The sequence below is a fragment of the Pongo pygmaeus genome, chromosome 1 (genome assembly GCF_028885625.2).
Source record: "Pongo pygmaeus isolate AG05252 chromosome 1, NHGRI_mPonPyg2-v2.0_pri, whole genome shotgun sequence".
In the NCBI taxonomy this organism is placed as follows: domain Eukaryota; kingdom Metazoa; phylum Chordata; class Mammalia; order Primates; family Hominidae; genus Pongo; species Pongo pygmaeus.
Window position 1 is genome coordinate 228,960,489 of NC_072373.2, and position 14,755 is coordinate 228,975,243.

Sequence of the window (14,755 nt, forward strand, 5' to 3'; positions counted from 1 at the left end):
TTTTATTTTTTGTAGAGGCAGGGTCTTACTGTGTTGCCTGCTCCCACTCCTGGAGGTTTCGTGGAAACAAATCAACAAACCATTAGTGAGTATCTATTTAGCCTCTGAGACTGTGTCATTCCTCCTCAGTGCCCTCCTCCTCGAGGCTTGGTCCTCGGCCACCCTCCCTTCTCTTTGGAGGCGGATCCGATGGAGTGGCTTTGAGTCCCATCTTTCCATGCCGAGAGCTCCCAGCCCGGCCTCTCTCTGAGCTGCAGACCTGCCCCCCTGATGGCTGCTCAACATGTGCACCCGGGTATCTCACGCCACCCCAGGCCACAAGCCAAGCTCCTCGCCAGCCCGCATCTCCTCCCACCTCCAGTGGCTGAAAACCGAGTGGGTCGGCGGTGACTCCTCCACCCCCCACCTGCCACCACCCGTCCCCCAGTGGCCCACACCAGCAGCACCCACCCACTGTGGCCCTGCAGGGACGTCGGCGTTGGCATCATGACCCACTGTGGCCCCGCAGGGACGTCGGCGTTGGCATCACAACCCACATATCACTCAGCACCCAAACTGAGTGGAACCTCCCGGAGACAGCACTGCTGAGTTCAAGGCCCTGCGTGGGGCCGGCGCTGCAGAATCGGTGGGAAGGGGCTTGCCAGTGACTCCTGGGGGAACAAGCGGCAAGCCTGGCCCCAGAGAGTGCAGTCCCTTTGTGGGGAGAAAGAAATTTCTAGAAACCATCCAAGCATTCAACAACGCCTACAATCAGGCTCTTCTCGCAAGATAACCCCAGAGTCCCCATCTCGGCATCCTGGCCCACAGAGGAGATTTCAAGACAGAACAAAACCGCAGCAGTGACTCTTCCAAATGTCTTTTCTCAGGGTCCTGCAAACTTGCTCTCATACGTGGCATTAACTTTCCAGCTGGCCGGGGCGTGCTGCAAAAGGGGTTGGAATCCTCCTGTGCTGCCGCTGGCCAGCAGTGGGGCCGTCAGCAGGGCACCACACCTCTCAGGGCCTCCGTTCCTCGGCGCAGGGCATGGACGCTGCCACCCACTTGTGAGTTCTGCACCCAGGGATGAGGGGCCAGTTGGACAGCCTGTGCACTGCACAGACACGCCCTGCTGGGAGGCAGTAGAGGCTCAGCCCCAGCCCCAGCTCTGCCCTCCCAGGCCCGAGCATGGCTGGCGAGGAGGGACCCCCTCTGTGGCCCATCGGGGCTCAATGAGCAGCCAGTTGTCTTCTGTGCCAGCAGCACTTGGTGACAACAGCATTACTGCCACCCACACGTCGGCCTTTTCTACTCCTGAGAGACGCAACCTGCATTCACGAATAAAAGCAAAAGGCCAAAAATACCAGAAGCCAACGAGTGCATGAAAGATGCTGAACACTGTCAGTCATCAGAGAAACGGGAGTCAAAGCCACATCTGCACACTTGCTAGGATGGCGATCATCAAAATAACACGCGTTGCTGAGGACCTGCAGAAACAGGCCCGTGTGTTGCTGGCGGGGAGGTGAAACGGCGCGGCTGTGTGGGAAGCAGCCTGGCAGGTCCCCATCAGTTGAACAGAGAACTACCACGTGACCCAGCAACTCTACTGCTAGGTTTGCACTCAAAAGAACTGGAAATAGACTCAAACAGATTCTTGTATGCGAACCTTCACAGTGGCACCGCTCACAACAGCCAAGGGTGGGAACACTATAATGCCCCTTGGCAGGTGCACGCACAAACGTGGGGCCTCCACTGGACAACGGAACATTACCCAGCCGGGCAGAGAGAGGAAGGCCTGAGTGAGCGGCCACATGGATGGACCCTGGAGAAGCCAGACACCAAAAGCTCACACACAACTCCGTTCTGTCAAGCGTGCAGAAGACAGAAGTCCGCAGAGGAAGAAGGCAGATTGGAGGCCACTGGGGCCGACGCAGAGCAGAAGCAGGGAGTGGGTATGGGGTTTCCTTTTGGGGTGAGGAAAATGTTCTGGAATCAGAGAGGTGACAGCTGCTCAACTCTGTATCTCAATATGCTAAAAGCCGCCTAACTGTATACTTTATTTGTATATTTTATTATCTTTTTAAGACAGAGTCTCATTCAGTCGCCCAGGCTGGAGTGCAGTATCATGATCTTGGCTCACTGCAATCTCCGCCTCCCCAGTTCAAGCGATTCTCCTGTCTCAGCCTCTGAGTAGCTGGGAATAGAGGTGTGCACCACCACACCTGGCTAATTTTTGTATTTTTAGTAGAGTTGGGGTTTCACCATATTGGTCAGGCTGGTCTTGAACTCCTGACCTCAGGCAATCCACCTGTCTCGGCCTCCCAAAGTGCTGGGATTATAGGTGTGAGCCACCACGCCCGGCCCTAACTGTACACTTTAAAATGGCAAATTCTATGTCATGTGTATTTTACTATAATTAAAAGAAAAAGGTCTATGAAGTCAGAATTAAGATTTCAACAAACAGGCCAGGCATAGTGACTCATGCCTGTAATCCCAGCACTCTAGCAGGCTGAGAGGGGCAGAGTGCATGAGCGCAGGAATTCGAGACCAGCCTGGGCAACAAAGTGGAACCCCGTCTCTACAAAAAACACAAAAAATAGCTGGGCATGGTGGTGCATGCCTGTAGTCCTGGTTCCTCTGGAGGCTGAGGTAGGAGGATCACCTCAGCCCAGCAGGAGGTGGAGGCTGCAGGAGGAGGTGGAGGCTGCAGGAGGAGGTGGAGGCTGCAGGAAGTGAGCCGTGATCATGCTCTGCCCTCCAGCCTGGTTAACAGAGTGAGACACTGCCTCTACAAAAAATACAAAAATTATACAGCTGGGGGTGGTGGCTCATGCCTGTAGTCCCAACACTCCAGAGGCTGAAGTGGGAAGATCACCTGAGCTGGAGAGTTTGACGCTACAGTGGGCTGTGATCAAGCCACTCCAGTCTGGGTGACAGAGTAAGACCGTTTCCAAAAAAAAAAAAAAAAAAAAAAAAAAAGGATTTCAACAAATAAACCATTGATCCTATAATCAACAAACTTCTCCCCTAGAAACAGCTGGTGTGGGAAGATCTGCTACACAGAGCCACGGCAGCTCAGCACGTCCTGCAAAGCTGGGGCCTTGTGCAGGACAGAGCAGGGCAGTGCCTCTGGGCAGCTTCCTGTCCCACCCCATCACCCGTCCAGTTCAGGTGAACCCCAGAGATTTCCTAACAAGGGTGATGACATCCTCAAACTCAACCGCAGTCTGCTGGAAGGCAATGTATCAGTGGTTGGCCATATATGCGAAGGTTGCAGAGACCACGATACCCATCTTCACCTTTTCTAAGCTTAGCTACGTGAGTGCTCTCGTGGTGGTCCCCTCACTGCCTGCAGTGTGCAGTGCACTGACAGCCGTATGGGCTTGCAGCCTGGGAGCAGGAGCTGCACTATGCATCTTGGCCGTGGAGTTGGCTGCGCTGTTTGGGTTTGTGGAGTGCACACTGTGATGTTCACACAACAGTGCCATCACCTAACCAGGCACTTTCCAGAACACATCCTGGTCGTTACCCGATGCATGACTATTGATTTTGCACAAACTCCATCAATAGGAGGCTAGGTCTCTCGTGCATGGATTAATCCTGCTAAAGCCCAGAAGCGGCCCCAGGACAGCGCGTTCCCGGGCCCCCGGGCCCCATGAGAAGTGGCGCCTACCTCGTCATCATGCACCAGCTCTTTCTTCACCACTTTCATGGCGTAGATTTGGTCATTCTTCTTCAACCGCACCAGGAGAACCTTGGCGTAGCTCCCACGCCCGATGACTCTGATTAGGTCGAAGTCCTGCAGCCCAAGCCCCTGAGAGATTTTGATTCCATCCATCCCATCGATAACTGGCTTAAGGTCCTAGGGAGGGAGAACAAGACCCCAGAAAGTGAGAGGGGGGTTCCCGGGAGACTCAGAGGACCATGCATCACTCATGCGGTCCCAACAGAGATCTGCTCCTCAGAGTCCAGAGCCTCATGATTCGAGTCTCAGTTCTGCGTCCCACAGATCCCACCCCCAAACTCCCATCTAAACTGGGGCACGAAAGGTAAGAACTTAAGGCTGTGTGCTTCTGAGGAAGGTGCTAGAAAGCCAGAAGCTGTTCGTTCCACAGACCATGGCTCTGGTCACAGCTGCAGGTGGAAGAGACTCCCAGGCCCTCAGCCCTATCAGTGGGGCTGAAGAGGTGGCCACAGGGACATGTGGCCCAGGGCCTGGGCCCATCCTTCCTCATCAGGGCCCTCCCTCAGGGGAAGGAAGGTAAAGTGAATGCAGCTAATGCCTCCCAAGAGCTCCCAAACCGGCAAGCACACATTATTAGAAATAATTATTAGAAATACCCAGGAGAAAGGCGTTCTGAAGAAGAACAGAAGCCTCTGCCTCCCGCAAGCTACACCTGGCAAGGATGTCGGGGTGGAGGAGGTAGTTCACTGGGAGGTGCTGTTCTGTGCAGCAAAATGGATTCTGCTTTTTTTTTTTTTTTTTTTGAGACGGAGTCTTGTTCTGTCGCCCAGGCTGGAGTGCAGTGGCGCAATCTCGGCTCACTACAAGCTCCACCTCCCGGGTTCACGCCATTCTCCTGCCTCAGCCTCCCGAGTAGCTGGGACTACAGGCACCCACCACCACACCTGGCTTTTTTTTTTTTTTTTTTTTTTGTATTTTTAGTAGAGACGGGGTTTCACCGTGTTAGCCAGGATGGTCTCAATCTCCTGACCTTGTGATCTGCCTGCCTCACCCTCCTGAAGTGTTGGGATTACAGGTATGAGCCATCTCGCCCAGCCGGATTCTGCTTTTTTTGAGACAGACTCTTCCTCTGTCGCCCAGGCTGGAGTGCAGTGGCGCAATCTTGGCTCACCGCAGCCTCCACACCTCCTAGGCTCAGGCGATCCTCCCACCTCAGCCTCCCAAGCAGCTGGGACCACAGGCCCGTGCCACCATGCTCAGATAATTATTTTATCTTTATTTTTGTAGGAACAGGGTTTTGCCATGCTGCCCAGGCTGTTCTCGAGCTCCTGGACTCAAGCGATGTGCCCAGCCTCCCAAAATGCTGGGATTGGAGGTGTGAGCCACCGTGCCCAGCCTTGGATTCTGCTTTCTAAGTGCCCCAGCCTCCCTCCAGACACAGGATGGCCAGGAAGGAGCACGAGTTGTGAGGGTGACATTTGTTGGTGCTCTGGAAAGGTGTGGGCTTCGCCAGTGCAGCCCTTCCTTGGGTTTTACGAGCAGAGGCTGAGAATGTAGCAAGCTCTTCTGTTCCCTTCTCAGGGTTTATGGTGCAGAGCTGGCCACAGACGCGAGGCTCAGTTGAGCCTCTTGGCTCAAGTTGGGGAAGGACATGAAAGGGCTTCAGAGGGTTTGCCAGGATGGCCAAATGAGGCAACGAAAGGAAGGCATGGTGCAGACACAACTTGATAAAAATTGCAGCTCAAAAGCCAGCCCCTGGGCCACTGTACCACCTGGGTGGAGAGGATGTGGGGCACGGCTTCCCCCGCAGGGTGTCGTCCCCAGACCACCTGCGGGGACAGCTGCCTCCAGGGATTCATCAAGGACGTCCCTGAAGTAAGACCCAAGAACAAGGACTTGCTTCTAGACATCCACATCCGTGAAGATTAGTTAGCAACATCCCAGACCGTGTCTATTTCACATCTAGATTTCTGTGACTGCCCCAGAGACAGGCTCACAGACTTTCAAGAGGACGTTGGAAACGGTAGCGAGCTGCTCCACACACTCACCTCGGAGTCGTCTTTAATGCTGTCATGTTTCCGGGATGAGGAAATGTAAGCAACTGGCGAGAGAAGGAGGAAAGAAGGGGCAGCATTACGGTGTCGTCAGGAATGCACTGGGAACACAGCAACCCTGTGGACCTTGCTCCTCTGCAGGGTGATGGTGAAGGGTGAATCTACACAGCAGCCATGTCTGATTCTAATTTAGAGTCTTTTGAAAATGCAGTTTCCTGGGCCCCACTCAGACCTGCTGACTCTGACCATGGGACCTGGGGATGTACATTTGTGACATACGTCCCCGGGGTCCATCTGCAAATAATTCGTCACTAGATTTTGGTGTCTAGTGAATGGGTGGGTGAGGGCAGGAGTGGATGTCTGGTGGATGGATGGAGGATGACTAGATGAGGGATGAATGGAGGTCTGGATGGGAGATGGATAGATGGAGAGGTCAGTGGACAATATATGGATGGATAGATGGAGAGGTCAGTGGACAATAGATGGATGGATAGATGGAGAGATCAGTGGACAATGGATGGATAGATGGAGAGGTCAGTGGACAATAGATGGCTGGAGAGATGGAGAGGTCAGTGGACAATAGATGGATGGATGGAGAGGTCAGTGGACAATAGATAGATGGATAGATGGAGAGGTCAGTGGACAATAGATAGATGGATAGATGGAGAGATCAGTGGACAATGGATGGATAGATGGAGAGGTCAGTGGACAATAGATGGATGGATAGATGGAGAGGTCAGTGGACAATAGATGGATGGATAGATGGAGAGATCAGTGGACAATGGATGGATAGATGGAGAGGTCAGTGGACAATAGATGGCTGGAGAGATGGAGAGGTCAGTGGACAATAGATGAATGGATGGAGAGGTCAGTGGACAATAGATAGATGGATAGATGGAGAGATCAGTGGACAATGGATGGATAGATGGAGAGGTCAGTGGACAATAGATGGATGGATAGATGGAGAGGTCAGTGGACAATAGATGGATGGATAGATGGAGAGGTCAGTGGACAATAGATAGATGGATAGATGGAGAGGTCAGTGGACAATAGATGGCTGGAGAGATGGAGAGGTCAGTGGACAATAGATGGCTGGAGAGATGGAGAGGTCAGGGACAATAGATGGATAGATGGAGAGGTCAGTGGACAATCGATGGATGGATGGAGAGGTCAGTGGACAATAATAGATGGATGGATGGAGAGGTCAGTGGACAACAGATAGATAGATGGAGAGGTCAGTGGACAATAGATGGCTGGAGAGATGGAGAGGTCAGTGGACAATAGATGGCTGGAGAGATGGAGAGGTCAGGGACAATAGATGGATAGATGGAGAGGTCAGTGGACAATCGATGGATGGATGGAGAGGTCAGTGGACAATAATAGATGGATGGATGGAGAGGTCAGTGGACAACAGATAGATAGATGGAGAGGTCAGTGGACAATAGACGGAAAGATGGAGAGGTCAGTGGACAACAGACAGATGGGTGGAGAGGTCAGTGGACAACAGATAGATGGATAGATGGAGAGGTCAGTGGACAATAGATGGATGGATAGATGAAGAGGTCAGTGGACAACGGATGGATAAATGGAGACGTCAGTGGACAATAGATAGATGGATAGATGGAGAGATCAGTGGAGAATAAATGGATGGATAGATGGAGAGGTCAGTGGACAATAGATAGATGGATAGATGGAGAGGTCAGTGGACAATGGATGGATAGATAGAGAGGTCAGTGGACAATCGATGGATAGATGGAGAGGTCAGTGGACAATAGATGGATGGATGGAGAGGTCAGTGGACAACAGATAGATGGATAGATGGAGAGGTCAGTGGACAACAGATGGATAGATGGAGAGGTCAGTGGACAATAGACGGAAAGATGGAGAGGTCAGTGGACAACAGACAGATGGGTGGAGAGGTCAGTGGACAACAGACAGATGGATAGATGGAGACGTCAGTGGACAATGGATGGATAGATGGAGAGGTCAGTGGACAATAGATGGATGAATGGAGAGGTCAGTGGACAATAGATAGACGGATAGATGGAGAGGTCAGTGGACAACAGATACATGGATAAATGGAGAGGTCAGTGGACAACAGATGAACAAATGGAAGATAGCTGGAGGATGGGTGGGTGGCGGATGGCTGGCTGGCTGGATGACGAGATGGATGAAGATGGATAGGTAGATGGGTGGGAGATAGATAGCTGGAGGATGGGTGGGTGGAGGACGGCTGGTTGGCTGGATGAGGGCTGGTTGGTTGGCTAGGTGGGCGAATGGATGATGTACGGATGAATATCTGTATAGAGGATAGGTGGGTGGAGGAGCAGGTGGGCAGGCAGTTGTTTGTGAGGCATCTCTTTTGCGTGAGGCACTGTGTGAACTAAGTGCTTTATGCTCTGTGGTCTCATATCGTCCTTCCAGGCTCTTGATGAGACAGAACCCACATGCATCAAGTGAAAGTGAGGCTCTCACACCCCCGTGCAGAGGTGAAGGTGTGGAGGCTCAGAGCTGGGCTGTAAGTCCAACTGGTGTTTGAGATCTCTCTCTGAATGCTTCTTAGCAATAAAATAAGTCCTTCCCCACAAACAAAACCTCACAAAAATCCAAGAACCATGCCACTGCCACGCTGTGTGTGCAGCAGCCACCTCGCCAGGCTTTCCCCAGACAGGGCTCAGCTCTGTGCAGCAGCCAGATTGTGGGAGGTGCCCAGTCATGGTGGCCGCTGCACTAAATGTCTTCGAGAACTCCCGGAGCTGGTTAGAGGAAGAGGCTCTGCACCCCTGGGCAACCACAGCAGCGCTTCACGGAGGCATCCTTGCCCAGCAGCCTCCAGGGAGGGCCAACTCGCCCTGCTCATCTCTGCCGGGGATTGAGAGGAGGCCCTGGAGAGCCTCGTCCCCAGCCCCAGGGAAGGGTGGCCAGGCTTGAAGACAATGACCTCTGCAGAGCAGATGGGACTGAGAAAGGACTCGTGGCCAGAAGGCAGAGGTGAGCAGGGTGAGGTGATGCCCAGGCTCCACCCTGCCAGAAGAAAGAAGCGCCTACTTCCATCTGTCTCCTCGGAAGGAAGGTCGGCGTCCTCGTTCTTGTCGTCTACTGGAGGCTCTTGGGAAGGCATGACAGAATCCTGCCGGAGAGACAGAGAGATGGCAGCATGACCAAGTGCTGGAGCAGGTGTTACAATGTAGCTTCTGTAAACACTTTGTGACTTTTTAAAATTAAGAACATTTTTTTTTACAGACAGGGTCACAGTCTGTCATCATCTAGGCTGGAGGGCAGTGGCGCGATCACAGCTCACTGCAGCTTCAACCTCCTGAGCTCGAGCAATCCTCCCGCCTCAGCTTCCAGAGCAGCTGGCACTACAGGTGCGCACCACCATGCCCGGCTAATTTTTGTATTTTTTTTGTAGAGATGGGGTCTCACCATATTGCTCAGGCTGGTCTTGAACTCCTGGCCTCAAGTGATCCTCCCACCTTGGCCTCCCAAAGTGTTGGGATTACAGGTGTGAGCCTCTGCACCTGGCCACTTCAAGACTATTTATGACTTACAGATTTACATATTACAATGGGTATACTGTAATATAGTATATAAAAATCTAATTGTTATGCTATTTTACTGAATTAGATAAAGAACATAAACATTACCTATGATTCTGCAGACGGAGGTGGCTACTCAGTACTGTAGGCCATGACCTTTCCACCAAGTGCTTCATACAATGGGATATTTTGCACAATGCTTGGTCATCTCCCCTGTCCCAAAGCTGCATCCTGTCAGTAACCAAGCATCGGGGGCCATTCTAAGGGCCTCTGGGTTCCGCCTGCAGATGCGTCATAATGGAGCCGCCAGTACTGGCGGTCAGTTGGGTGGCAGGCTCTGGCCTCCCTCCGCCTCTAGCTGACCACATTTCTGGGGCCGGTCTCATCTGCTTACGCTAAAGTGGACCTATGGGGTCAAAGGGCATTACAGGCTTTTTGGCAGATGCAGCTGAAGGACCTCTGGAAGGACTGTGCCAACGCATGCACCAGCCTGCGTGGTCCCCCATCCCTGTGGCTGGTGATCCTGGGGTGACACCCTGATCCAGACTCTGTCTTTATCCCGTAATAGAGGAGAAGGCACGTCACTGCCACAGGTGCCTTTCCTCCCATGCCACAGCAAGATGCAGACAAGCCACCCTCCCCAGACACACCCACTGCACGCTGCAGCAGGGCCCAGGGAGTTGAATGTTCAGTCCAGGCCTCGCCCCCGTGGCTCAGTGAGACGCAGGGGGCCACACAGAAATGCCAGAGGCAGCCTTCAATGAGGAAAAGTCTATAAGGCCCCAAAAGGCCTGGATGCTTCAAGTCCAAGCACTCGGGGATGGCGGAGGGAAGGTGCCGCCCTCATCACAGGCTGGGCATGGCTTCCCAGGGGGGATGCCAGGGACAGGCTCCAGATGTTTGGAGCCTCAGCGTGCCCAATGCTACTAGGTCAGACCTGGCTTTCACCTCCACAGTCCTTAAGAGCTGGTTCAAGACTGGGGTATGAATGAACCTTACCTCCGACCCACTGAGCAGAGCGTGCCACGTCCTACCTGAGCCTGCTGCCTGAGCCTCATGCCCCAATGAGCAGAGCGTGCCGGGGGCTTGTGGGGGCTCAGGAAGACGGGTCCTACCCAAGACTGCCACCTGAGTCTCACGCTGCAGCCCAGAGGTAGGACAGCACCGCGGCCCCTCTTGAAGAACCCAGGGTCACCAAGGTCTGCTTGGACAATGGGCTGGCTGCCACGCCCCGACCCTGCCCATGCCACCCAGGGCCTCCCCAGCCCTGCCACTCACCATATGCTTCCTGCAGGTCAGCGGGACGAGGCCGTGGCAGCGCTTATGGACCAGCAGTTTGCAGTTGATGCACCTGTAGCCTTGCCTCGCGAGGCCCCATATCCTCTCGCTGCACTGACCGCAGTACGCTCTCTGCAGGCGGGAACAGAGCATCAGGCCCAGGCCACGCTGAGGGGCCAGCGGAGAGGACAGGCAGGGCCTTCCACACCTGTACCTTCTCAAAAGAGGACACTCAGCTGGGCAACAGGCGGCCCCGGCACCTTGTCCCTTCCGGGCGCCAGGCTTGCCCAAGCTCGATAGCCTCCTCTTGGGTCTATCCCAAGGTTGGGGGAACCAACGGCTCCAAGGAGAGGCCTGGAACCCTGGTCTGCATGAGGGGACACAGGGGAGGTGCCATCGGGCAGGGGTGATGAGGTGCTGCTTCACGCAAGGCCCCCTGGCTTGCAGGGGCTGGGGGGCTGCAGCTCCTGCTGGGCTCTGCATAGAGCAGCCTGGGGTCCCGTCTAGGGCTAAGCAGAGTGTGTGGGGGCACCCCCTGCCTGACCTTCATTCAAACAGAACCTCCTCCCGACAGCCTCAGGGAAGGGGAACTCGGACCCATGAACACTGAACTGCTACACGGCAGCCTGCAATTATCTTGGTATTCTTTGTTCAGTATTTTTCAAGATTTTAAAGGATCCTTCTTTATTCTTCATGGTACTGAACAATTCGGAAATGATGGTAATTATCAGCTTGTTTGGCGATGTTTTCATCAACATTTAAATGTTATGAAAGGCACGAGAATGAATGTTGTCGGGACCTGCTTGGACATTTTCTGCCTTGCCTAAGTGCCCGAAGTGTTCCTGGGAGTAAAGGGGCGCATCTGCACTGTCACCGCATGCCCAGAGCCTCCAATTCAGATTCTTTCCAGACATGACCCTTTCATATGCTTTTCCCTCTTTTACCATTTTTCACAAATTTCCTTCCTATTACAGAGCTCACCTCACACCTGAGTTAAGAAGAGGAAATATAGGCTGGGTGCGGTGGCTCATGCCTGTAATCCCAGCACTTTGGGAGGCCGAGGTGGGCGGATCACGCGGTCAGGAGATCGAGACCATCCTGGCTAACACGGTGAAACCCCATCTCTACTAAAAATACAAAAAAATTAGCCAGGCGTGGTGGCGGGCACCTGTAGTCCCAGCTACTCGGGAGGCTGAGGCAGGAGAATGGCGTGAATCCGGGAGGCGGATCTTGCAGTGAGCCGAGATTGCGTCACTGCACTCCAGCCTGGGCGACAGAGTGAGACTCCGTCTCAAAAAAAAAAAAAAAAAAAGAAGAGGAAATACAGTGTACTGTGAACAGCCTGCACTGAATTCACATGAGGAAACAGGACTGAAGAGAAAATACAGCAGAGTTCACGTGAGGAAACAGGGGACCCTCAGCACGTGTGAGCATCAGGTGCGGCTGAGCAAAGGGGGTCCACACCCCCTACGGGACTCTCCCGCTCATCAGAAGAGCCTGCTTGGGACGCCAGGGCCTGGGGACCCTCCCCCCACCCACACAGCCTGCTTGTTTGGGTAGGGCTGGATGACCAGCACCTAGGACAGTGCCCAGCACACAGTGGGCATCGGGTAAGAAAACACACATGCATCATTGCTTTTAACTTCATAACAGAAAAAAGGAGCAGACTCCACATCCTCCTACATCAGCTGATGCTACCTACATCAGCCCGGCCATGACAGAGCCACACCAGGACCGTAGGCTCTATTTGAAGGAGGGATGGGTGAGAGGGGGCATCCCACCCAAGACCTCTGACTCGGGCCAATCTAGTTTAACGCCGGCATTAGGAGTTTTGCCCCAGTTGGCACCTGCTGGATGTGTGGACCCTGGAGTGAAAGGAGGTGCTTCAGCTGCTGAATGCCTGGACCCTGGAGTGAAAGAAGGCGCTTCGGCTGCTGGATGTGTGGACCCTGGAGTGAAAGGAGGCGCTTCGGCTGCTGGATGTGTGGACCCTGGAGTGAAAGGAGGCGCTTCAGCCGCTGAATGCCTGGACCTTGGAGTGAAAGGAGGCGCTTCGGCTGCTGGATGTGTGGACCCTGGAGTTAAAGGAGGTGCTTCAGCTGCTGAATGCCTGGACCCTGGAGTGAAAGGAGGCGTTTTGGCTGCTGGATGTGTGGACCCTGGAGTGAAAGGAGGCGCTTTGGCTGTGCAGACCTGCTCCATTCTCCTCTGCGTCCACAGCGCAGAAGAACACCAGCTTCCATTTCTAAAACCATTATTTAAAAGTCAAGTTTTTTTGGTATAATGTGCCTAATGTGTTTGGCTTTCTCTAGGTCACCATTTAACATCTTACTCTGCAACGCTAGGGTCCTATTTAAGACCAAATTCACAGCCACCAGGTATCTTTACAAATTAACCAAGGTTGGCCAGGCACAGTGGCTCATGCCTGTAATCCCAGCACTTTGGGAGGCCAAGGTGGGCGGATCACTTGAGGTCAGGAGTTCGAGACCAGCCTGACCAACATGGAGAAACCCCATCTCTACTAAAAGTACAAAAATTAGCTGGGTGTGGTGGCGCACATCTGTAATCCCAGCTACTCGGGAGGCTGAAGCAGGAGAATCGCTTGAACCCAGGAGGCAGAGGTTGCAGTGAGCCGAGATCACGCCACTGCACTCCAGCCTGGGCAACAGAGTGAGACTGTGTCTCAAAAAACAAAAAACAAATGGATCCAAGGTTCCTTTCCGTGGGGAGCCACCCTTACCTGGGGTCAGGCCAGGACATCTGCTGACAAGGGCAGTGTGAATCTGCGAAGGGCTGGCACCCACCACAGAGACCTCACATGTGTGCTTTGTAGGTGAGGCTGCCCAAGCTCTGTCAAAAGCTCTTGTTTCAAATCTGTATTTGAATTAGTAACATTTCAGGAAATGTGACATTAAAAAAATAAACCTAAACCCCAAGTTTCCATTCTCAGAAACTCACAGAAATTCATAGATTAATGGGTAAAAACGTTTTAAGTACGTCTTACATGCTGCCAACTTGTTCCTTGCTCATATTTCCTCCCTCCCTCCCTCCTTTCGACAGCCTCACGCCTCGCTCTGTTCCCCAGGCTGGAATGCAGTGGTACGATCTTGGCTCACTGCAGCCTCCGCCTCCTGGGTTCAAGCGATTCTCCTGTCTCAGCCTCCTGAGTAGCTGGGATTATAGGCACCTGCCACCACGTCCGGCTGATTTTTTATTTATTTATTTATTTATTTTATTTTTATTTTTATTTTTTATTTTTTGAGACGGAGTCTCGCTCTGTCGCCCAGGCTGGAGTGCAGTGGCACAATCTCGGCTCACTGCAAGCCCTGCCTCCTGGGTTCAGGCCATTCTCCTGCCTCAGCCTCCCGAGTAGCTGGGACTACAGGCGCCCGCCACCACGCCCGGCTAATTTTTTGTATTTTTAGTAGAGACAGGGTTTCACTGTGTTAGCCAGGATGGTCTCGATCTCCTGACCTTGTGATCCACCCACCTCTGCCTCCCAAAGTGCTGGGATTACAGGCGTAAGCCACCGCGCCCGGCCTGATTTTTTATTTTTAGTAGAGACAAAGTTTCACCATGTTGGCCAGGACCGTCTCGAACCCCTGACCTCAGGTGATCTGCCTGCTCCGGCCTCCCAAAGTGCTGGGATTACAGGTGTGAGCTACTGCATTTGGCCTCCCTGCTCACATTTTCTTTCTTTTTTTGAGACGGAGTCTCACTCTGTCACCCAAGCTGGAGTACAGTGGCATGATCTCAGCTCACTGAAACCTCCAGCTCCCCGGTTCAAGCCATTCCCCTGCCTCAGCCTACCGAGTAGCTGAGATTACAGGCACCCACCACCATGCCCGACTAAATTTTGTTGCATTTTTAGTAGAGACAGGGTTTCACTATGTTGACCAGGCTGGTCTCGAACTCCTGACCTCAGGCAATCCGCCTGCCTCGGCCTCCCAAAGTGCTGGGATTACATGTGTGAGCCACTGCGCCCGGCCTCCTGCTCGTATTTTCAATCGCCCATTTTCATGTTTTAGACCTGTCACATCCCTTACCTATTCTGATGGTTGGAGCCCCTGTCTGGGCTTTTACCAGCTTGGACTCAGGATATCCTGCTTCCCACTGTGTTTTGTGGTTTTCGATTGCGAGCTCAGATGCCTGATTTATTTATCAGCAGGAATTCTTTGAGGCTGGCTTGAAGAGGAATTGCATTGGCCTCTGCTAGCCACCTG

At 53.2% G+C, this 14,755-nt stretch overlaps 1 protein-coding gene across 9 annotated transcripts in view; it reads right to left on the reverse strand.

Moving 5' to 3' along the window:
* Window positions 1-14,755, reverse strand: part of PRKCZ (protein kinase C zeta) — a 136,379-nt gene that overhangs the window by 31,942 nt on the left and 89,682 nt on the right. For all 9 annotated transcript variants that reach the window (XM_054444169.2, XM_054444222.2, XM_054444177.2 and 6 more), the window contains 4 exons: window positions 10,533-10,664; window positions 8,764-8,845; window positions 5,710-5,762; window positions 3,650-3,838 (listed from right to left, as the gene is read on the reverse strand). In XM_054444169.2, the coding sequence (XP_054300144.1) occupies window positions 3,650-3,838; window positions 5,710-5,762; window positions 8,764-8,845; window positions 10,533-10,664 (456 nt within the window). The remainder of the gene's footprint in view (window positions 1-3,649; window positions 3,839-5,709; window positions 5,763-8,763; window positions 8,846-10,532; window positions 10,665-14,755) is intronic.